The sequence below is a fragment of the Heterodontus francisci genome, chromosome 19, assembly GCF_036365525.1.
Source record: "Heterodontus francisci isolate sHetFra1 chromosome 19, sHetFra1.hap1, whole genome shotgun sequence".
Lineage (NCBI taxonomy): Eukaryota > Metazoa > Chordata > Chondrichthyes > Heterodontiformes > Heterodontidae > Heterodontus > Heterodontus francisci.
The window spans coordinates 64,034,972-64,058,823 of NC_090389.1; the positions used below are offsets into that span (position 1 = coordinate 64,034,972).

Here is a 23,852-nt window from a genome sequence, read left to right on the forward strand (position 1 = left end):
GCTACATTCTGACAGTTTTTATTTGTATTCTTAAACTCGATTCACAGAGTAAATACCTTAAATTGTACCTGTTAATAACTTGTAACTTGAATATTTTTTGATTTCACTGCACTCCACAAATTGTTGTAAGCCTCTGTGTGAAGAATTTTGTGACTGCTTCAGGCGCAACTGAGATGTATCCTCTGCTCTTTTTCTTGCATTGGTATGTACATGGTCTCATTCAGTACTAGGTTCTCTTCTGCCACCACGAGTTGAGAAACTGGAGGAACCTACAATTGGGTCTTGACTTCAAGGATGAACAATAATTGAATCATGACAAGCATTTTAAAAAGCAGCTAAACGTTTGAGCTAATGGGATTTTTTGAACATTGGACAAAATCAGCTGCAAAGAAATGTTAGCTGCTTCATGTAATTGCTTTCTATGTGTATCTTTTGAAATAGATTTTCAGTATTTAACAAGTGCTTGTTTCCAATTGGAAGATCTTGCGTGGACAAAAGTTTTTTATTTGATGACTGTTACTGTTTATGAAATATTGATGATTTTTTTTATTTACTTGTCCTTAATTCCTTTGTGTGTGTGTGTTAACTTTCAAGTTATTTTTTTTTTCAATAGCAATTGGACGAGTGTTACGGTGTGATGCAATAGTTGATGTCATCAGTGAGATTGAAATTGTGTCCACAACTCGTGAACTTTATTTGGAAGATTCTCCACTGAAATTGAGAATTAGAGCTTTGGATGCAGAAGGTATGTAACTAATTACTTAGTAACTAACACAAAGTTTGTATGAATATAAATTCTGGATTCCTTAACTATTTTAAATCTTATTATACAAGTCTTTTGCATGCTCAGACATATCAGTAGGCACTTAAGAGACCAAATTGTTACATGTTTCATGTTGATAATTGCTAAGAAAAGTTTTCAAATGAGAAGCAAATTTCAAAGATAATGGTCTGGACTACGAAACTGTCAGCAACTTGGAGTTTGGACATGTGCAGATAATTGCAGAAATCCAAAAGTTGCTGTCATTGTGTCTGCACTCCTCCATGGGGATGTGCTGTCAAGGTTTCCACAGACTAAATTCTCTCTTGCAATCATGAATTGACATTGTTCGTCTCAAAGGTTGCATCTTGTTGAATGAGGTGTAACTAGGTTTTTAACAGCATACTGTCTTCATAATTGCAGCTAAACACCCTTACTGGCCCTGAAAAGCTAATTTTATATTTGTGGAATGTCAAATTTCTCTACAATGATTTAAAAAATTCCATATTTTTAATTTTCTTTTTTAAAACAGTCTACATCTTTATTTTAGTTTCTATTTCATTATCTGAAAATATAAATTAAAAGTGAAGGATTTTTAAATGCTTTGAACTGTAAATATTTAAATTAGATTGGCTGTCATCACTGCTGCCAAGAGATCCATTTGATTTGGTGCCGGGTTTAAACACCACACAGATCACTCGATGTTCATGGGCAGCTTTCTTCGAGGTCAGCAGCAAGAGTCCTTGCTTTACCACTGACTGCAAAATCCAGGTCATTTGTTACTTTTCCCCTCTTGTCCTGCTTCTGAGATTAGCTAATGAAATAAATCTGTGACCCCTTGCTTTAAAAATGTTAATGTGTCCTAGATAAATATTTTAGGAGCTTATAAAAAGCTTATTTTGTCTATTCATGGTGGGATTCACTTTGACTTAATTTGTTCTGTGTACATAAAACCTTGATCTCGCACCCATTCACTCCACACACTATCTTATATAATATATAAAAAAATCTTCTATGCTCTATCTGACTTGCTGTTGTCATGTCATGTTTTTGTTGCACATTTTGTCAATCTTTACCAGTGTACATTGCTTTTTCCATATTTATTACAAAAACTGCTCGTAAACGTTTAGAGCGGTAATTGCACTGTCCTGTCAGTGGCAATGTCTGTAGCATTTTAGTTTTGGATCCATTTTATTTGTTCTTGGAATGTGAGCATCGCTGGCATGGCCAGAATTTATTGCCCATCCCTAATTGCCCTTTTAGAAGACAGTGGCGAGTCGCTGCTTTGAACCACTGCAGTCCACATGATGTAGGTGCACTCACAGGACCCAGCAACAGTGAAGGAATGGGTTTACAGTTCCAAGTCAGAATGGGGTGTGGCTTAGAGAGGAATGTGCAGGTGGTGTTCTCATGCATCTGCTGGCCTTATCCTTGTTGGTAGAGGTCACGGGTTTGGAAAGTGCTGTTGAAGGAAGCTTGGTGAATTGCTACAGTGCATTTTGTAGATGGGACACACTGCAGCCACAGTGGGCTGGTGATGGAGGGAGTGAATGTTTAAGGTGGTGGATGGGGTGCTGATCAAGTGGGCGGCTTTGTTTTGGATGGAGTTGAGTGTTGGTGCTGCACTCATTCAGGCATCACATTCCTGACTTTTGTCTCGTAGATGATGGGCAGGCGTTGGGGAGTCAGGAGGTGAGTTACTAGCTGCAGAATTCTCAGCCTCTGACCTGCTCCTGTCGCTGCAGTATTTATATGGCTGGTCCAGTGAGTTTCTGGTCAATGGTAACCACCAGGATGTTGATGGGGAATTCCACAATGCTAATGGTGTCGAGCGTTACGGAGAGATTGTTGAATTCTCTGTTGGAGATGGTCATTGCACTTGTCTGGCATGAATATTACTTGCAGCTTAGGAGCCCAGGCCTGCTGTACGAGGACACAAAATGCTGTAGGATCTGAGGAGTTGCGAATGGTACTGAATATTGTGTAATCATCAGCGAACATTCCCACTTCTGATCTTTATGATGGAAGGAAGGTTATTGAAGCTGCTGAACATGGTTGGGCCTAGGACACTACCCTGCGGAACTCCTGCAGTGATGTCCTGGGACTGAGATGATTGGCCTCCAACTCCACAGCCACCTTCCTTTGTGCTAGGTATGACTCCAACCAGTGGAGAGTTTACACCTGATTCCCATTGACTTCAGATTTGTTGAGGCTGATTGACGCCACACTCTGCTAAATGCTGCCTTGATATCATTAATGTTAACTCCCCCACACCGACCGCCGCTGCCAGCTGGACTTGGGTTGACTCTGAAGTGAATTCAGAACTGGTATCCAGTAAACGTGGATTATAATCTCTAATTTGAATTGTGGTCCAGATTTTCCTGGGGCCGTGAGCTACAGTAATGGAGCAAAAGAAAGAAGATTATGGAGTAAGTGGCTTAAGCCATTAATTATACTACTGCGTATTTTCATGGGACTTCTGCAATGCTTTGCCCATTACCTTTGCCAAACTGGTAATTCATGGTGTCCACGGATGAAAATCAGTGGAAATCAGTGTTTTCCTGTATTTTAGCCAGTTTTCATACCACTGTTACTTAGCCTGAAAAATAATGGTACTGGTGGGGGTGTGATTTATTGCTGCAAAAATGATATGGAAAAAGGAGCCGAAATCCAGTTGTATTCCATGGTGGTATTTATGCTTACTCTGAAGCTTTTTGCTGTAATTTTGTGATGATTATCCTGAGAGTTTCATCTGCCTCAGATCACAATGTAATCAAGGCAGTTTTCACCAGTTGTTGATTTAGCTCAGTAAATCATTTTTCTTAATCTTTCTATCATGCACATATTAATATTTTAGCAAGACATTAGTGCTCAATGTGAAGTTCAATTGTAGATTAAGGTTTTAGCAAGTTGCACTTCAGTTCATTTAAACTCTCCCTCGGCTTTGGACGTTGAGCATATTGTCACTTCAGCTCAAATGCCTGATCCACTGTTATGCTTATGAGAAAATGAGTAAAATTTGGAACAAGTTAGCAACATTGACATCTGGTAGACAGAAATTTATGCATACATCACCAATCTTGCCACTGCTGTAAATTCTGGACCTATACCTAGACAACAGATGTGGTAACCTATGTCATGACTGAACTTTACATCTGATTTCTTCTTTTTGTAAATAAGATAAAACTCTTAACATTGAGAAATGGAACTAAACAGCATGCTATTAAGTGTGTCCATATTGTTTTGTATAAATGGGAATAGAATATGTGAATGAGCTAGAATGTGCTGCTCACTGCCTACACCCCTTCTCCCCGCCCAACAACTCAAGGCAACAGTTGGTGAAGCCTATGTGAGTGTCAGCAGTTGAATTTTTAATTTTTAATGTGTTGTTGGCAAGCTGGCTTCCGTTTGGTCCAAAACAAATCCGGAAGTTAAAGAACAAGTGGTGGGAAGAGAAAGCTTGAGATTTGTTTTTGGGATACAGCACTGAAACAGGCCCTTTGGCCCACTGAGTCTGTGCTGACCACCAACCACCCATTTATATTAATCCTACATTAATCCCATATTCCCTACCACATCCCCACCATTCTCCTGCCACCTACCTACACTAGGGGCAATTTACAATGACCAATTTACCTATCAACCTGCAAGTCTTTGGCTGTGGGAGGAAACCAGAGCACCCGGCGGAAACTCACGCGGTCACAGGGAGAACTTGCAAACTCCGCACAGGCAGTACCCAGAACTGAACCTGGGTCGCTGGAGCTGTGAGGCTGTGGTGCTTAACCACTGCGCCACTGTGCTGTCCATCATATGCTGACCATCATGACATGCGAAGCTTTTTTGAAGCCACCAGGGCCATCTATAGACAAAGGTCAAATGGACAAAATCCCCTTCGTTCACAGGTTGGTGTCTCTCTTAAGGATGACAATGCCATCCACCAACGCTGGAAAAACATTTCAGCAAGTCCTCAACTATGAATCCACAGTGGCAGCTGATATTCTGCAGGCTATCCCCTAGTATGCTGCAGTAGAATCCATGGATGAATCACCATCAATGGGAGAGGTGAAAAAAGCAATCAAATGGATGAAAAGCAACAAAGCCTGAGGGCTTCAAAGCTGGTGGGCTTTTGCTCAGTTCAAGACTCCATGTACTCATCTTACAGATCTGGGAGGAAAAAGAACTCCAAAAATTTGGATGTCTTCACAATCCTACAATTGCTGCATGATGATATGACTGCAATTGTCCTGAGTGAGAGATCTGAAACAGACGCCTTCAAAATCCAGACTGGGGTCAAGCAAGGCTATGTGATATCCCCCATGCTATTTATAATCTACCTGATAGTGGCTATTCACCTCATCAAAGATTAACTGCCCTCTGCTGTGAGTATTAAATACTGCCTCGATAGAAAACTCTTCAACCTCAGTCCCCTCTATGCCAAAACGAAACTGACCATCATAGATATACATGATCTACAGTTTGCGGATGACTGCAGTATCGCTGCTGCTCTGCACCAGATTTGCAAGCTACGACGATCTCTCCAATTCTGCATACAAGAGACTTGGCCTGTCCTTGAACGTTGCCAAAACAAAACTCATCGCGCACACCTGGTCAGCCAAATATTCCTCCACCTATATATGTCAAGGGAGAGATTCTGGAATATGTTGAGCACTTCCCATACCATAGCAGCCGCCTCTCTCAAAGGGTCACCATTGAAGAGATCCAACACCGGATTGACTGCACTAGCTCAGCCTTCTACAAACTACAGCAGTGAGTGTTTGACAGCAAAGACCTCCACAAGTCAACAAAAATCTTAGTGTACAGAATAGCTGTCGTCGCCACATTCCTGTACTGCAGTGAGACCTGGATTGTGTATCAGCGACACATAAGAGCTCTAGAGAATTTCCATCAGCAATGCCTCTGCCACATCCTCTGGATTCAATAGGAGGACTGTTGAACAAATGCTAATGTCCTTATTGAAGCCAGTTCCACAAGCATTCAGGCAAAACACCTGCAAAATCAGCTTCATTGAACTGGACACTGTGTCCATATGACTGAAAACCATTTCGTCTGCCAGATCCTGTTTTCTCAACTCTCAAATGGCCAGCGTTCCAGGGGAGGACAAAGAAAATGCTTCAGAAGACACTGAAGCTCTCTTTGAAGCGTGGCAGCGTTGACATGGATGACTGGGAGAAACTTGCTACCAGTCATTCAAAGTGACAACAATTTGTTCAAGTTGCATCATGCTTTGATTCCAAATGCCTTAATGATTAGGCAGAGCGGTGGCAGAGAAGGAAGTAAATCCTGCACTTCAGATCCCACTACCTCATGAGACATGCTGCTGCATGTGCTCCACAATCTGCGGGTCGAGAATCGGCCTCTTCAGTCACACCAAGACCCGTGGTAGAAACTTGCAACCCTGAGTAGACGTCCTCCTCAAATCGAGGAACAACCAACGATGTTTGGTCCATTTGGTCAAGTTTTGGTTGGGGGGATGAAGCTAGTAAAGAGAACCTCAACGAGAAAGAAGAAAGCAAGAATTTATATTTATGTAGCACCTTTCACAATGTCAGGATGTCCCAAAGTGACATGCAGCTAATTAACTACTTTTGAAGTGCTGTTGTAATGTAGGAAACGTAAAAAAACAATTTGCATACAGCAAGTTCTCATAGGCAGCAATATGGTAACCAGATCACTTTTTTGTGATTTTTGATTGAGGGATAAATGTTAATGCAAACACCAGGGGACTGCCTCTGCTCTTCAAAATAGGGCCATGGAATATTTTACATCCACCTAATAGGGCAGACTTGGTTTAACATCTTATCTAGAAGATGGTACTTCTGAGAGTGCAGCACTCCCTCTGCATTCTTCAGTCGAGATTTTTGTGCTCGAGTCTCCGGAGTGGGGCTTGAACCCAAAACCTTCTGTCAGAAACTGAGCCACAAGAAAGGAAGTGTGTGCAAAATGTTTATTTGTCCATTACCATCCAAGTTGCGGGGGATGTAAGTGACTGCATTAGCAAAATATAATGGGTTTCTAAGTCTGTACTATCAGCAGAAAATGTTGTATGTGCAGAATAGGTCAGTGTCAAATTGACTAGATACATTGCTGCTCATCAAGGCTATGTGCAAGGTTTCTGTTACTGCAGTCTCCTAGTAAATACACATGAATTTAGAGCACTTGTGTGTATTCTGATGAACGGTGATAAAATCTTACAGATGCTCAATGCAGTAAAATATGACCGATGTAAGAAATGAGGTCCTCCAGTACTGTGTAAACACTAAATACCACAAATAAACAAAATTTACATTGTACACTTACACCAGCACTCCCTAGCTCGTATTTTTAGGGGGAGGAAATTCTGAATTTTTGATTTTATTAGTTCTCGGAAGATTATAAAACTGGGTACATTTTCAAAAAGTCAAAGCATGGCTTGACTGTTTTTGGCATACCGTTTATTAAGAAAATGTTTCTTTTATTCTATTGAGAGCTAGTAACAAAATAAGGACACTTCTTGCTGCCCCTCATGCAGGAAATTCCAATATTTTTGAATGAACTGCCTCTTGTAGTTTACCATTTATAGCTTTTACTGCTTTTGTGCAATAGAAATTTAATTGGCTAATTAAACATCGTTGAAAGTTTTCAGTGTTATCAGATGCATGTCCAAATGACCCAGATTTCCCTGGAGACTTGCACTATTATAATAGCAAATCTACGTCATTGTGATCTTTGGCAATAAGGGGAAATTCTGGAGTAAGTGCCTAATACCAACACCTACATTGCACCATATTTTCCTGCACCTATTGTGCCCCTCTGCCATTGCCCCACATCAATAAATTGGAAGCTAATTATCATAGCTCCAGCCCGTCATTGAAAACAACTACAATAACAATTTTGTTGGATTCCTGACATTTTTCATGTCACTACCGCTTCTACTTAAAAACCGGCAGCAGTGGCCTGACTGTATTTTATAGTTGGCTATTTTATAATCACTCAACTTATTAAATGTGAGCCCGTCTGAGCCTTAAATAGGCTCTGCACACCCGTGTAATCTCCATATTCATTCACAATATGGTATGAACAGAAGCAGGCTAACTGATTCCACCAGGAAGGCATACTATTGGGACCGGCATTTTGAATGAGTGCCATGCTTTGAATTCAAAATGAAGTAACATTTTAATACTTAAGATTGCCACCCAATTGATGTATTTGTGGAATTGTCAGGGAAAAAAATGGCAGTGCCACTTCAGACTCACTGGTATTCTAGCTATGGCGTGCATATTCTACTTATAAATGCAGGAAAATATGGAGGAACTTATCGTAGGTGAGATCGGCACATTAGATGCCTAAATTTACAACAAAGTTGCTGATCCTACTGTTGCAGTAAAATCTGGTTCACTATCTAAATGTCACGCTGTAGATTTCTACTTGAATGGCACTAATGTAAAGGTAAGCATTCCCCAGACATTGAGCAAAGAAATTTATTATTGATCCCTCTGAGCTTTAAGCAGAATGGATTTGCTCGGGTGAAGTAAAGTAGAGGTCCATCTGTTCCTTATACAGTTGATCTACTTGGAGATTACCAGCAATTTAAAAAAAAAAATCTATTTGTTACCTTTTAGAAAATGTTAGTAACGTGTGTTTTTTTTTAAACAGCTTTTCTGTGTGCATGAGGATTTGATCAAAATGATGCAGATCTTGCAGATTAAATAGCAGCATACTGCAAATAAATCCTTTCCCTCTTGCCCATTGTTGCTCTTTGTAATCTTGTGATGTAACACACATTTAGCTTTGTTTCCCTGACGTAGGAGGTACTCCCTGAGCTATTCACTGCTGCTGCTATGGACTTTCTTCCCCCTCTTTTCTTAGCTAATCTAGAGTCATTTAGGCCAGTTATAATAGCTGCCCTCCTGTGGCCTCATCGAGATAATCCAACTCTGAACAGACCAGTAATGGAACCTATTTAGTTCATTCTCATACTGGAGAGTGAATTTGCCTATTGAGCCACGAGGATGCTTTGCTTTTAAAGCAATCAATGCTGTGAAAGTTATTTTACGAGAACAGGAATTTGTGCCCAAAATATGCAGCAGATCTGGGTTCCAGAGGGAAGCAGCAGCAGTTGGTGGTAAATCCTGAAAGGACGTTTGCCTCTATAAACTGGGAAGCAAGAAGATAATAGAGTGATTGAGTACTGGGGCGGGCGGGGGGTGTGGTGGGGGTGATTTGGGTCAGTGGGGGAGAGCAAAATGCCAACATAATCCAATAGGGAGTCAGTGAACAGGCAAGTAGCAAGAATGGTAGTGTATACTTTCCATTGTGAAGAATTGTCATGTAGATTGTAGATCTTCGCGTTTGTAACAAATCGAAACAAACTTGCTTCCAGTGCCCTGTTTGTAAAATGTTATTGTTGCTTTAACATTTTGTGCAATATTGGCAACAAACCATGCAGTCCATTGTTGCTGTGCAGTTATAAAATTAGTTCAGCTGATTGAATATTAGGGGTTTGAAAGACCCACATCTCACATTTGACAGATACAAAATGTCCTACATTGCAAACTCACTTAAGCAAAATTCATGGTAATATTTTTATATTTTCCTCCTTTCAGTGCACACTGTTCCTCATGTTACTACATAAGATGTTTTGACTACATATATTCCATTTGGAAAAAAATAGAATTCTTTTACACTGCCTTTCATTTGACTTTCAAGCATCAGTCAACAGTTTCCTTTTCAGAATGTCATGAAATAGACACTGGTCACTATCGTTCATCAGCTTTTTACAGCTGCTGTTGCAAATTTGTGGTGCAGATATTAAGATATTTGTGCTTTCTCTTTCACAGGCAACACATTCAGCACGTTGGCAGGATTAGTGTTTGAATGGAATATAGTGAAAGATACAGAAGCTGCTGGATACTCAGACTCTCACAATGCACTGCGGTAGGTAGTTTTGGATTCATCAGAAGCTAGTGTTTAAAATCCTTTTGTTGCTACTTCATTAGTGACCTTATTGCAGCACAGCAAATAGAACAAGCCTGTGTTTTTACATAGCTATTTTCTTCCGTTTGTTCTATATCACACTTCCTTTAAAGCAGCTCATCCAGCTATAATTGCTTCACACGTTATGAGTCTTTTATTAGAGAGGATATCAGATGAATTTGCAATATTGTAATATTTTAACCAGTTCTGAAGAGGTTGTAGAGTTATAATCACTATTCAAGGAAAAAAAGTGCAATCTTTATATTTCTTGTACTAATCAATCTAGAGCCTCTGAAGGGATAACTTGAGTCCAAGATTTCCATCCTGTTTTTTTTAATGAAAGCGTTGTCTGCCATCTTCCGTTTTTCTCATGCTAACCGTGTCAGTCATAAAGCAATCAACACACTTAAGTGTTGTTCAAGATTGTCCTGTGCAGTTTGTTTCAGTTTCCTAATGAAAATGTTTTGTACTAGCTGCATATAGTATCTGAGGGTCTTGATATCTAGGTTCTAAATTATGTGATGTAGCACTGTGCTCTCCACTATCGGGTTGTCACACCTGGTGTTTTCCATTTGATTTGACAAGTCTTGCCTCATGCAAATTGATTGTGAGCTCAGGGAAGGGTGAAATGACGAAGATTGCAACTCCCATTAAGATTATCCAAGCTGAAAGGGGGGAGATGGGTTTGCTTTTTAAAAAGCCAGTGCAAAGGAACCAGTCAGAACGCAGTTTCTGAGCTATTTACCCTTGACAGATTACACAGGAAACATTACGAAGTGTTCATATTCATATAATCCGTGAGTGCTTTCCACATGTGCTCTGATAATACTGCGCATGGAATAATTCCATCCTTCAGGAAACTGCTATTACTTTCTAAACCTCTGCCAGTATACATGAATGGCTTATCTTGTTAAAAGGACAATCCAAGCACGAGGCATTTTCATAGCCATTGCCACATTTCTGTCTGATATTGTAGTTATCGTCAAGAAAGGTGCGCATAGATGTTAAATGCCAGCCTCTACCTCCATGCCAGATGAGTGCTTGGCACACCCTAATTCATCACTGCTTTCTGAGTCCCTTCTTGCTGCTGTACATGCATCGAGCATGATTCTTGTTTAAATAGAAGTCTAATCCTAGAGCAATTGCCACTATTCCAATTTCAAATGGGTTAGCTTGCAGTATGTATGCAAGGCAGGCTGTTCCTGCTTCGCACTTATGGCTGATAGCCATAATTTTTGGATGCTGATTTTTCCCTCCCTCTAGTGAATCCAACCTGAAATTTGTCCTCCTACATAAACTTTGCAGAGAGCAGTACTTGATTCTGGTTCTGTTGGAAGAGCATGAAAGTTACTATTGAGTGAGGTATAACTGCTAAGTGGAGCTTTGTAGATTTATACAAATTAATATTTACTTCATTGTATTGGAAGCAGTTCAGAGAAGGTTCACTAGCCTGATTCTTGGGATGAAGGGGTTGTCTTATGAGGAAAGATTGAGTAGGTTGGGTCTATGCTGATTGGAGTTTAGAATGATATTGAAACATGTAAGATTCTGAGGGGGCTTGACAGGGTAGCTACTGAGAGGATGCTTTCCACTCATGGGGGAATCTAGTACTGGGGGCACAGTTTCAAAATAAAGGATCTCCCATTTAATACCACTTCTTGGAGATCAGTGATCAGTAATTTTCTTTACATGACTTAAATGTTTTAGCTTTAATATTTGTGATTTTGCTTGGCAATTTATACAGAATAAATATAGATTTAATATTAATTGCTATACAGTATTGCCATGGTGATTCATTTGTATGGTAACAACTCACAAGATTTACAAAATGTTTTCATTTTTGAAAATGATTGAGATTTTTTGTTTATTTTGGATGATGCAAGTGCTCGTATGCATTTTTTTCTCCCTTTCATAATGGTCTTCCCAGTCCACCAAAAGCTGTGAAGCATCAAACCATTAATGGAACAGCAGATTTGGGAGTCTGGAAGTGAGCATTCAGTTAACTGTCTTGTATCAGAAATAACAGAAGTGGTGATATGAGGCCAGCCATTATGATGTAAATATTTTGTACAAATGAGTCAGATGATATGAAAGTTCCTTGATACCTTTAATCAATCTTTATTTCTCCACAATAAATTTTGAGTAAATAACACTGAAGTTTTATTGCAGCATACTTAAGTTTTCTGAATCTACCTACACTCCACCTACTTACATATCTGAGATGGAGAAACATGGCAAACAAGGGGATACAATCTTAGTGTCAGGAATGAAGACTGGAAATTCAAAGTTGAAAGGAAAAATACAAGAATCAATTTACAAGGTAATTTAATGGTGATGAATTATTTTCTGTCATTCTTTTAAGTTTTCTAATGTTAGGAGCAAGAAACAGACAGGCAACCTACTCCTGGAGCTTTCTTTGCCATTTGCTGAACTTGCCACTATGCACCATTATTTTGCTCCCATTTTGTCTCTAACTGTTGCAATTTTTGAAAGTGTTTCAATCAGGACCCCTCTTTTCAGCAGATATATTAATCTTAAAAGCAACTGTTGAAGCTCTAAAATTCAATTTTCCAGCATTAAATCAATGAATTTGGTAGCAGTAAAGCATTTTCTATGCGTTTCATGGAATATGGGTGTTGCTGGCAAGGCCAGCACTTTTTGCCCATCCCTAATTGCCCTTGAGAAGGTGGCCGGTGGTCCCACGGGTCTGCTGCCCTTGACCGTTTAGGTGGATGAGTTCACTGGTTTGGAACGTGCTGTTGAAGGAGTTGCTGCAATACATCTTGTAGATGGTACACACTGCTGTGTGTTGGTGGTGGAGGGAGTGAATGTTTAATGTGATGGATGGGGTGCCGATCAAGCAGGCTTCTTTGTTATGGATGGTGTCGAGTGTCTTGAGTGGTGTTAGAGCTGCTCTCATCCAAGCAAGTGGAGAGTATTCAGTCACACTCCTGATTTGTGCCTTATACATGGTGGACAGGCTTTGGGGAGTTAGGAGGTTGGTTACTCACTGCAGAATTCTCAGCCTCTGACCTGCTGTTGTAGCCACAATGTTCACTACAGTTCAGTTTCTGGTCAGTGGTCAGGATGTTAAGAGTGGGGGATTTAGCAATGGTTGTGCTGTTGAATGTCGTGGGGAGATGGTTAGATTCTCTTGTTTGAGTTGGTCATTACCTGGCACTTAAGTGGCAAGTAACACCTGCACCACACATCAGTCCAAGCCTAGTTAATACCAGTTTGTGTATGCATCTTTTCCTCCTCCTTCCTATACAGAAGGTCTAACAATTGTATTGCCTCGCGATTTCAGGGGTGGAAACGTGTGGGGATGATGGGGTAATAGGGTTTTTTAAAACATATAATTCATCACGAGTGCATCTGAGGTTTTTTTTTTAGTTTTGTCCCATGTTTTAATCATAAAAAAAATGCTGTTCCAGTAAGCTGTGATAGAACTACCAGTGGATGACCAGGTTTTTGTGGCTGTTTTCTTCCTGCTGCCAGTGGTAGTATCCTGTACCATAAATGGAGCATTTGAATCCATGGGTGTGGATTGGGTTCAGGCAGGTGGGTTTCAAGGAGGGCAAGAAATCAATAATTTGTGTTCTAAATTCCCTTGACAAGATAGACCTTCAGTATTGAGTTGATAAATGTGGAGTGCTGGACCAATTATCTTGGTTGGCTGATCTATTCAGTGCTTTCATGCTTTTCAGATGGGGAGACCACTTTTGGACATTCGGTCATCTTGATGACATTAGCTACAAGTTCTTAATGTGTTTTGACAGTTTCAGAAAAATAGTCAAGAGGATGATTCTGGGCTTGGAGTTCTAAATTAAATTGTCCACAGAACTGACTCTATTGGAGGAGAAAAAATTGTAAATGCACATAATTTTTTAATACATTCTTGGGATGTGAGTGCACTGCCAAGGACAGCATTTAATGCCCTTCAGAATGTGGTGGTGAACTGCTGCATTCCATATGGTGTTGGTACTGCCCAGGTGCTGTTGGGTAGTGAGTTGCAGGGTATTGATCCAGCGACAGTGAAGGAACGGAGATGTATTTCCAGGTCAGGATGGTGCATGACTTGGAGGGGAACTTGCAGGTTGTGTTCCAATGTGCCTGCTGCCCTTGTCCTTCTAGACACTGGAGGTTGAAGGTTTGGAAGGTGCTGTTGAAGTCATTTTTAAAGTATCAAGAATGGATAACATGGCTATTTAAATAGGTCTATGAGTACGACTAGCGGACACAAATCATCATGACCTCCCTTGGCCCCCCACTTGCATTTGTTTGAAGTCTGATCCACTTTGCCATGCTGTCAGGCTTTTGGGGGAGGGATGAGGAAAATATTCACAATGTTTTGTTGTGGATGGTATGTGGTCTAGGAATGAAGGTTTGATGATCTAAATGGTCTTGTTCCATGCTTTTTATGTTGATTAGATTATAAGATGCAATAAAGGTGGCAACAGTTGATTCAGGGGAGATCCATTTAATCCATCTCACCTCACTTAAAATAGGGAACTATTTGGGTATTTTATAGGAAGAGGTCCGCATTCTGTACTGTGTAACTTTAGGCTGTTAAATCTTGTTACACACACTTGGATGAGAAGAATTACTGAGCATTGAGACTCTCTTCTGTCCTGATGTTCACCAGTCTGATTCCTCACCTTTTCTATTCCATATTCTCAATGAATTTGTCTATGCATATATAATAAGCCATGCTTGTAATTGACATAAATTGACTTATGTTGGAGGCATATTAAATTTTTCAAGGTATATCAGAGATTCCACAACACACCCACACATTGACTAAATGGCATTAAATGTTTCAACGTACAAATGTATGTGAAAATAGCACAAGACAAGACCATGTGGTCCACTAAGCCTTTTGCACAGTCATGATGCTTGAAGCATCGTGATTAAACCAGCCCTATCGATCAGCAAACTGGGAGAGGCAAAAAAATTTAAAAACCCAAGACAGGCAGTCAAAACTACAACAGGAAACTGCACCAACAATGCTTTTATTGCAGAGGGAAACACTCTACATTTTTAGTTAACTGGACATTCACGTATAAAAATCCAGTATCCAAATGGAAGTGTTTCAGCGTAGAGTTTGCAAAATTGCCTTTATTCTGTCCTAAACTGTAATTGGAAAAGAATGCGTTAGATGGCTGGTTACTTGCAAGAAAACTGCTCTAGAGCAAGTGAGACTCTAGAGGAAATCCGTACAGTGATTTATTTTGGTACAGATAAATCTAGCTGGAAAATCTATGAATACATAACTTTTCTATGATTTGAAAAAGGTTAAGCAAAGGTAATGTATTTACCTTTCCCATCGCACCGGTAGGTTCAACAGCAAACATAAATGGCCACATCTGGAGGCATGATTTTGCCATTTATCTGGATGCAGATAAGCTGACTGCTCAGTCTGCCTATACAGGCCAGCTGTGTGTTCTTTGTGGTGTTGGGATGTATATATTTTTGCCCGTTGGAGGAGATCCTAAACCAGGAAATAAGTCACAGTTGCTACTTCTAAATGTGTGCCAACCTTGAGCTCTTGAAGTCTGTTCCACAATGTAAAGGGTCAGCTATCAAAACAAAGTAGTCCATTTCTGCAACTCCAGATGTAAAGAAATGGTCTCCAGTTTGTATACTGTCCTTGAGGATCAGTTATCTCATTGTGTTCGAGTAGCTTACTAAAGTTGTAGAATCTTTTGTAGTGTGTAATGCATATTCCCTGAAGGTCTGGCTGAAAATTTGATACGGTATGTTTTTACAGCAGTAACTAACTTTTTTTATTTTTTTTTTAAATGTGATTTCATTGATCGGTTTAAACAGTTTTGTTACCTAGCAAAAGGTTACACCCAATATGTGATGAGTGTATTTGATTATTTTTACATTAAATTTTAATACCCACATTTTGTCATTCCTTGTTTACAAGAATGTGCCAGCTGCCGAGGTGAGACTCCTTATTCTGGAAAACATTATGCTGAATCCAGTTCATGATATTTACTTGATGGTGGGCACCTCTATTCATTATCGGGTACAGAAGATAAGACAAGGGAAGATCACAGGTTTGCCTTTTTCCCCCATTTAAGTATTTATTGAAGCAGGAGAGCAAGTGAAGGAAAAATCTGCATGCAAGACGTCTGTAACCTGTAACGCTGCTGCCATAAGATCACAATTAAAGTAATCTTTATCTAATTAGAAAGATGGTACACTTGCCACTTTATAGCATTCAAGATTTTTGCCTTCTCTACTCCACCTGAACATCTCTTCCATGTAGTGATCACTCCTTGTTTGAAGAAGGTTCTCCTGACATCTCTGCTAAATTTATCTCAGTTTTGAAACGTGTGTCCGTTCTCTTGCCCTACTTGTTAATTGTGTCCTAATTTTAATTGTATACCAATTGTGTTTAATCATATGCAGGTGGAAGTCAATAATTGAGGTTTCATGAGGAACACTCATAAATGAACTTATTTGAAACTAAGGTGTGGTTGAGTTACGAGGTGTACTCTTGTAATGTTTCACTCTGTAAATAAATGCTGGACTGAGTAAAAATTGGCTCCAGTACTATCCGTCACAAACTGGCTATCTGGTATATAACACTACGTTTGTAATTTAAGTTTGAAGTAGTATTCCGGACCATTCACTATTTTATATATCTCTAATTCTGGTTACTGAAACACGAGATACAATCAAACATTGGAATAGTTGTGGAAGCTCAATCATTGAGCATGTACAAGACTGAAATCGATAGATATCTGAATACTAATGACATCAAGGGATATGAGGAGAGCACAGGAAAGTGGTGTTGAGGTAGATGATCAGCCATGATCTAATGGAATGGTGGAACAGGCTCAATGGGTTGAATGGCCTACTCCTGCTCCTATGTTCCTCTGTTACTAGTTCAAAGAAGAGCTGCAAAGCTGATCCTTAGTGTCACAGAGGTCCAGAGGTCTGTTATAAACAAAGTGAAGAAATGTGGATTTTCACCTTGACAGACATCTAAAAAGTGAATTTATGTAAGTTTGTGATTAATAGTTGTTGGTTAATAGTAAATCAGGAAAATTGCTTTAAAGTAAGTTGTATGCCGTGGTTAAGGGGATAGGTTCCAATTAGTAAAAGGCAAGTTTAAGGCTGATAGGATGTTATACTCTTTATGCACAGTGATTAATACATGGAATGAAATTTTACTATGTTGCATTGAGTTTCTGAATCAAAGTTGTTGACATAAATTATAAACAGTTGTGTTCCAGTACCAATGCCTGGGACTCTGCATTCAGTGCACTCTTCCTTCAATCTGCGACCCCACCCCAAAACAACAGAACTCCTTAAACAAGTACCTGCTGTTTCTCTCTTCCCACACACCACCCCTCGCCCTTCAGTCAATTTGTTTTATTCATTCCCAAAATTTACATGAATTCCCCAAACTTGGAACTTTACTATCTTTTCATATGGAAATTTGTCAAATGTGTTTTGGAAACCTAACCAGGCCACTTCATTGCAACTAAAATAGTCCATTGAGGTTGATCAGGCAAAACATTTCTAATCTAAATCCATGTTGATTACTGTTTACTAAAGTATTGTTCAGATGACGATCAAGTTTAATCCTGATCATTTATTCTGTTAACGATGTTGTATTAAGACCCTGCCTGCAGTTACTGTCGTCCGTTTTGAAAATGGCACCACATTAGCCTAACCCTCCAAACCAGTATTCACCATTTCTCTCCTAATGATTTGTAAATAGCGCTCAAATCTCCGCTCTCGCTCTCTCCCCCTCCCTCGCGCCCCCGCTTATTTATTAATCTGGAATAAATTATGATTTGTTTTGAACCCTTTTAGTCTGTTGAACACTTCCATCTACTTGATATCAAAAGTAATCTCTGTCCCAACATTATTTCTGCCAGTCACTACTTTACTCTCCATGACTGACTAAAATTTCTAGGGTCCTCTTGGCCAAATAATCTGAAATTCAGCAACTTCTTCCAGATTAGGACGTTGTTTACAGCTCAGTAAACAGGAAGCACTTCAGAGAATCGTCCTGGCATCCAACTGGAATTTTTGTTTGCATCTATGCAGGAGAGGTATTTCCTTTGTACATTACAAAACATCAACTTGCAGTGACCCACACAAAAAACCAAAGCTTCATGTCTTTGGACCATAATACTGTTGTGCTCACAACACAGTTATGACATTTATCCATGTAACTCGCGTTGTAACTTGAGGTGTTTGGGTCAGACTTAGTTGTGGAATGAAGTATACAGCAAATGTTTTCCTGTTTGAGTCTCTTGGTACTACCTTAGAACCTTAGAAAAAGTACAGCACAGAAGGAGGCCATTCAGCCCATCATGTCTGCGCCAGCTGAATAAACTATCCGCCCAAACTAATCCCACCTTCCAGCACCTGGTCCATAGCCCTTTAGATTACAGCACCTCCAGTACACGTCCAGGTACCTTTTTAAAAGAATTGAGGGTCTCAGCTTCCACCATCATTCCAGGCAGTGACTTCCAGACACCCAACACCCTCTGGATGAAAAAGTTTTCTCTCATGTCCCCTCTAATCCTTCTAGCAGTCACCTTAAATCTGGCAACATCCCTCCTGTCCACTCTATCTAGACCCCTCATAATTTTGTACAGCTCAATCAAGTCATCCCTCAGCCTCCTCGGTTCCAGGGAAAACCATCCTAGCCTATCCAATCTTTCCTCATAGCTGCAACCTTCAAGCCCTGGCAACATTCTTGTAAATCTCCTCTGTTCTGTACTCCAGAGCAATTATGTCCTTTTCTGTAATGTGACCAGAACTTTACAGCTGTCTTTTACATTAGCCAAACAGAAGAAGACTGATGGCATGTTTAATGATTTGAAGTGAATTCAAAGGACATTGAAATGTTTCTTTTAGGCTGGTTATTGTAGCTAACTTCATTTTACATGTTTTTGTATGTTAGCTTTGCAATTTAAAATTTATCTACTGTAGTTTACTATCGTTGCTTGCTTTTTCTTTTCCAGAACTAATGATGCCTTCTGATCAGTATCAATTAGAGCTGCAAAATAACATAGTAAGTCCAGGGGGAGATGCAAATCAACCGGTGGGCAAACTAAAGCAAGCCACGTCAACAGTAACCGCACTGCAGCAAGGGCAAACAAACCTGGTGCTGATGCATAAAAGTATCCTTTGCAGTTTTGATTAGCACCTTGCAGAAGCTAAATGATGATGCATGTTCAAAAGTAACAGCAATGCTAATTATATAATGCTTTCTCCATGCAAGCTCACATAACTTAATATATTTGCATGGCATGGTTATGTTTTGGTGAGCCAGCTATTTATACCGCAGTATTTGTATTTTCCCAACTTTGGCATGTTTGCACCTAAAGGATCTTAACTCATTGCTTATTCTGCATACACAATATGCACAGGAAACTGTGTTCTGGGTGCATGATACACGATGCTCCTCCCCTCGATGAACAACAAGTCAAAGTTTACATAGTTTGTGCAACTGTCATACTGATTATTATGTATCTAATCTAAATTTGTGTAATCGAGTAGGGTTTTCAATAATAGGGAATTACAATAACACAGATAATGTAACAGCATAAGTTTGCACCTACAGTACAATAGCCTTATAGGCTTGAACATAATGTAGCATATCAACGCTATCCAGCTATGTATTTTGTATAGTACATGCTTGAAAGTTGGTTGTTTTCAGTTTATTTAGCAAAACAAGTGCTAGTAATCATATTTTTATTGTTTTAACTATTTCTTGAATAGCATTCATATAAAAAAAAAAGCCAGAGTTTTAATTGTTGTATGATAATTCCAGCTTTCTCTGACTTTGAGCCTGACCTTCAGCTAATTCCCAGTAGTAGTCATCTTTCCTGGTTCATTAGTGCTCCTCCTCTACTAACTTCAACTATCACCTTGCATGTGTTTTTGTTTCTCAAAATATCTATTGGACTACTCAGCAGAGTTTACAATAATGTTAACAACACATTCTCCTTCATACATTCTTTCTGACTTCTAAATGAAACATCTTACTCTAACTAAATTTCTCTGGCTCTAACTTCTGAAATAAAACCAAACAAGAACCTCCTCTTTATAGCTGCCTAAAATTAAAACATTAGCCCAGAAATTCCACCTTTGGGATGAAATTCTGGAATCTGAAAAATGGGAGACTACACGTTGAGTCATAATACTGCTCCAGTTGGTTCCCACTATGGATTGATCAATGTCAAGTTTGATGCGGTGGGGGGAGCTGGGAGTTGGGGAGGAAGATGGGAAAAGAGGTGCTTTTTCCTCCAACGTCCCAACCACAATTTAGGGGCATGTCTAAAGTGGGTTTTAGCCTCCTCTTGGATGCCTACCAGTTATGCCGCTCTAAGGCCCATCAAAATGTAGGGGCAGGTGCAATCCTGGACTGCACATGGGATCCACTTAAAACAAGTCAATTGCCATCAGATTCTGTTGTCTCTTATCCTTGGATGATGTGGAATTTGGGTGAGCTCAAATCTTTGGCCCATCTGGCCTGTGGTTTCACTTCTCCGAGCAGCAGGATGTTGGCTTGTTTGGAGAGGACTTTTCCTTGCAGGAATTCAAGAATTTGAGCACCGTTCTCATAGCCAGTAATGCTAAATGCTCAAGCTGTTTTGGATATCATTGCTTCACTGAAACTGGCAGCAACTTTGGGAGTCTGCACATGTGCAGAGTAATGCGGATATGTAGAAGTTACTGGCAGTGATTCTACAGTTCCCGAGAGGTTGCGCTATTACAGTTCCCCCGAGTACGATCAATGGAAGATCTATGAATTGATGAGACCTTCCAGTCTTGTGCTGAGTCTCGCTGTAAAAACCTATGGAAAGTTGCACCTTTTTGAATGAGATGTAAATGGGTTTTTAACAGTGTGCTAACTTCATAATTTCTGGTAAACACCCTCACTGGCCCTGAGTAGCTAATTTTATAGTTGTAGAATGTCAAATTTCTTAATTCTGATTAAAAGAAAATCCATGTTTAAAATTAATCTTTTAAAAAGTTTATCTATATTTTAACTTCCATCTTAATCCAATCAGCAGTAATTTCGGAATCTGAAAATGTAAATTAAAAGTGCAAGATAAAGTGCTTTTAGCTTCCTGGTTTGCTGTCTGAGAATATTTCACTATGATTGGTTGCTTACCCTGCTTGCTAACATAACTGCTGCTGGACATCTGGAGAGCCCCTTGACTTGGTGGTAGAAATAAACTGGTGTCAGGAAAGGGGATGTTGGCACCACAGTGATTGCTAGATATTTGTAGGCATCATTTTTATCGACAGTAGTGAGCACCGTTGCCTCGCTACTGACTGCAAAATCCAGGCCATTATTTATTGGGGCTATTAAGGTCCAGGATTGCACCTACACCCTCATTTTGATGCGCTTTAAGCATAATTGTGAGGAACTCTAAGGAGTCTGAAAACAACTTCAGACGTGCAAGTTTAAGCTCTTCCTGATACTTGCTTTAGCACCTTTTTTTTTGGTTCAACAAGGTTGGATTGAGGGTTTGAACAGGTCAGCAAAATAGTTCTAAAAGGAATTAACCTTTTAATGTCATGTTGGCTACAAGGTCTTATGGATATTCAGTTTTATAACTATTGGCCTGTAGGAATGATTTCAAATCCCTATAATGTTCATTTCTTTTATTTGAGAAAATAGATCAGTAGCAGTTTTAAACTTGCATGACCTTAACAAATTGTTTAGGCATTCGTATGCAAGGTGTATCCCGGTTACCAAACTGTACAATTTATGTTGTTGAGCCACGTTACCTAGGTTAGTATTTTAAGTAATTTTATCAGTGTAACATATGTCAATTGAGTACACTTTGTTAGATTTGTGAACTACTAAATTATTCAGTTTAGTGATTATTGAGATGCGTATGAGTAAAAATTATTTTAAAATAGTTTATTTTTTAGTCTTGCGATCTTAATAGGGTAAGGCTTTTCCCCTTGGGAGATAAAACTCCAGTAATTGCCTTAATTTTATATTTGCAATCAGATAAAGTAGGAGTGGAATTGTTTTTCTACCCATTTCCTCATAGCCAAGTGATACTTCAGGTTGAGACAATTAATCAAGAAATGAGTTTCATTTCGCTTGCAGTATTCGAAAGCTGAAGAGATTCCTTGCTCTCAATGTTCGAACCAACTACATGAATTATTTTTATCCTTTTAGGTCATGGTGGCAAAAGGGCTGAAAAGTAATTTGCTAAGTATTTGTATGTGCACATGTGGTATAAGAAATTGTTTTCCTGTATTAGTACTAACATTGAATTGTTAGTTCTATTTTAGGATAGGAGTTAGGTTTTTAAATATATTGAAAAATAAGGCAGCAATTAATTAATAGTTCATCCAAATAGCTTGTGCTTCTAAGATTTTTACAGCCTACTAGCAGCCAGGTAAGCCACATGGTTTCCCACAGTCTTTGTTGCATATAAGCCCTTATTGTGCACTAATTGTTCTTTTTCTTGAATTCTGAGAAATAGTACTCCAGCAGCCACTCAAAAGAAAACAATTAAGTTTGTAGACTATTTGCTCATTTGTCTGTTTAAATTGCTTTAACAGTTTAACTGATAGCTTTTTCTTTATGCACAGTATATTTTTCTGTACTTGGTCTGCTTGTTTCAAGCTGCCTTGGAAATGGACCAGATAAATGTCTCTGACTGGATGTTCCATGATAAGACAATACATGTCTTTGATAGATGGGCCTATCCAAAGATCTCATGGCAACCTTCTGGAATAAATAGTTGCTGAGGTTTTGCTGCAGTAGTCTGAACAGTCAATAGGTTGTTGAGGACAATTGATCCATCTTTTGAGGATGGAAGGTTCTAGTTATATTTCATCTCTTAATTCTGAGAATCATGTACAGCATCCAGCTAGAGCAAATTACCAAAATCATATTTCAGTAGTGGCTGAGAACTTTTCTTTCCTGTCTATTTGGCAAGTAAGGCAGTATCATAAATATCTGTCATGCACTGGTGTTTCCAACAGCATAATTTCAATAAATGTAACTAATTTAGGAAATCATTTTACAGGGTGTGGAGGTTGAGCTATGCTCAGACAAAATGATTATATTGAAGACGAGGAATCTTAATGCGTTTTTTTAATATATGCACAGGGTTTACAGTTCACCCTGGAGACAGATGGATCTTGGAGACTGGCAAAGTGTATGGTCTAACTATTGATGTGTATGATAAAGAAAGTAATAAACTTTATCTATCTGATGTAAGTATTTTTCTTTACATAAATTAGATGGCTGAAAAACCTGTGACATCAGATTTCCCAGCAATTTTTTTTAAGATGGTAGTGTAAATTAAAACAAAACAATTGTGGTAATTGCTACCCTATTTTCCAATATTCTTTGACAGCACTCTCGAATGGTGTAGCAACTGGCTCACCTCTCGCAACATCTTTGTTGGAAATTGGTAAACTGAAACTGAGCAAGGAGCAAATTGTATAACTTAGACCATGTTCAAAGATTCTTCTTTCCTTCAAAAATGTGTATAGGTTTTTATGGACTATAATGGGCCAGAATTTGCTGGAGCAGGGCATCCTGCCGCATGCCTGATTAGGTAGACATTCCCAGCGGTCTTCAGCTCAGATTTTTTACCCTGGAATTGTGAACTGGTAACAATGCAGCAAGGGAGACGGAGCATCTGGGACTTTGACAAATGATGGGACCAACCGTATGTCTCCTTAATCAATCAGATTTAAAGGTTGTGAAATAAACAGAGGAAGGACTGAGATATTGAATTACAGTGGGATTCACTGTACAATCAGATACAAAGAGAAATAGAGGGAAATTAAGATTGAATTGAGAGATAAAAGACAAAAGAAAAGTAATCATTATTTAAGTTGGACTTTTTAAAACTTTCCAACAATACACTACCTGAAAGAATAGGACTGTATACTTTTAATTGTTCAATTTCTGGGCCAGAGAGTTTAGCGCTCAAGAAGACTATCATGTAATTAAAAGGGTACTTGTACTGTTAATTACTAGACTTAACTTTCATGGTGAATTAAATTGGCAATTAATGTGGAAATGCAGCAACTTCATGAACTGAACAATGAGGTTAAGGGCAAGATGCCATTTTCACGAAGTTAACTAGGA

The 23,852-nt window shown here is 39.2% G+C and overlaps 1 protein-coding gene across 1 annotated transcript in view; it reads left to right on the plus strand.

Annotated features, from left to right (window-relative positions):
* Window positions 1-23,852, plus strand: part of nup210 (nucleoporin 210) — a 122,769-nt gene that overhangs the window by 20,208 nt on the left and 78,709 nt on the right. Inside the window, exons 3-9 of the mRNA XM_068051797.1 lie at window positions 614-745; window positions 9,598-9,694; window positions 11,903-12,053; window positions 15,666-15,798; window positions 18,733-18,891; window positions 21,450-21,518; window positions 22,860-22,966. Of these exons, the coding sequence (XP_067907898.1) occupies window positions 614-745; window positions 9,598-9,694; window positions 11,903-12,053; window positions 15,666-15,798; window positions 18,733-18,891; window positions 21,450-21,518; window positions 22,860-22,966 (848 nt within the window). The remainder of the gene's footprint in view (window positions 1-613; window positions 746-9,597; window positions 9,695-11,902; window positions 12,054-15,665; window positions 15,799-18,732; window positions 18,892-21,449; window positions 21,519-22,859; window positions 22,967-23,852) is intronic.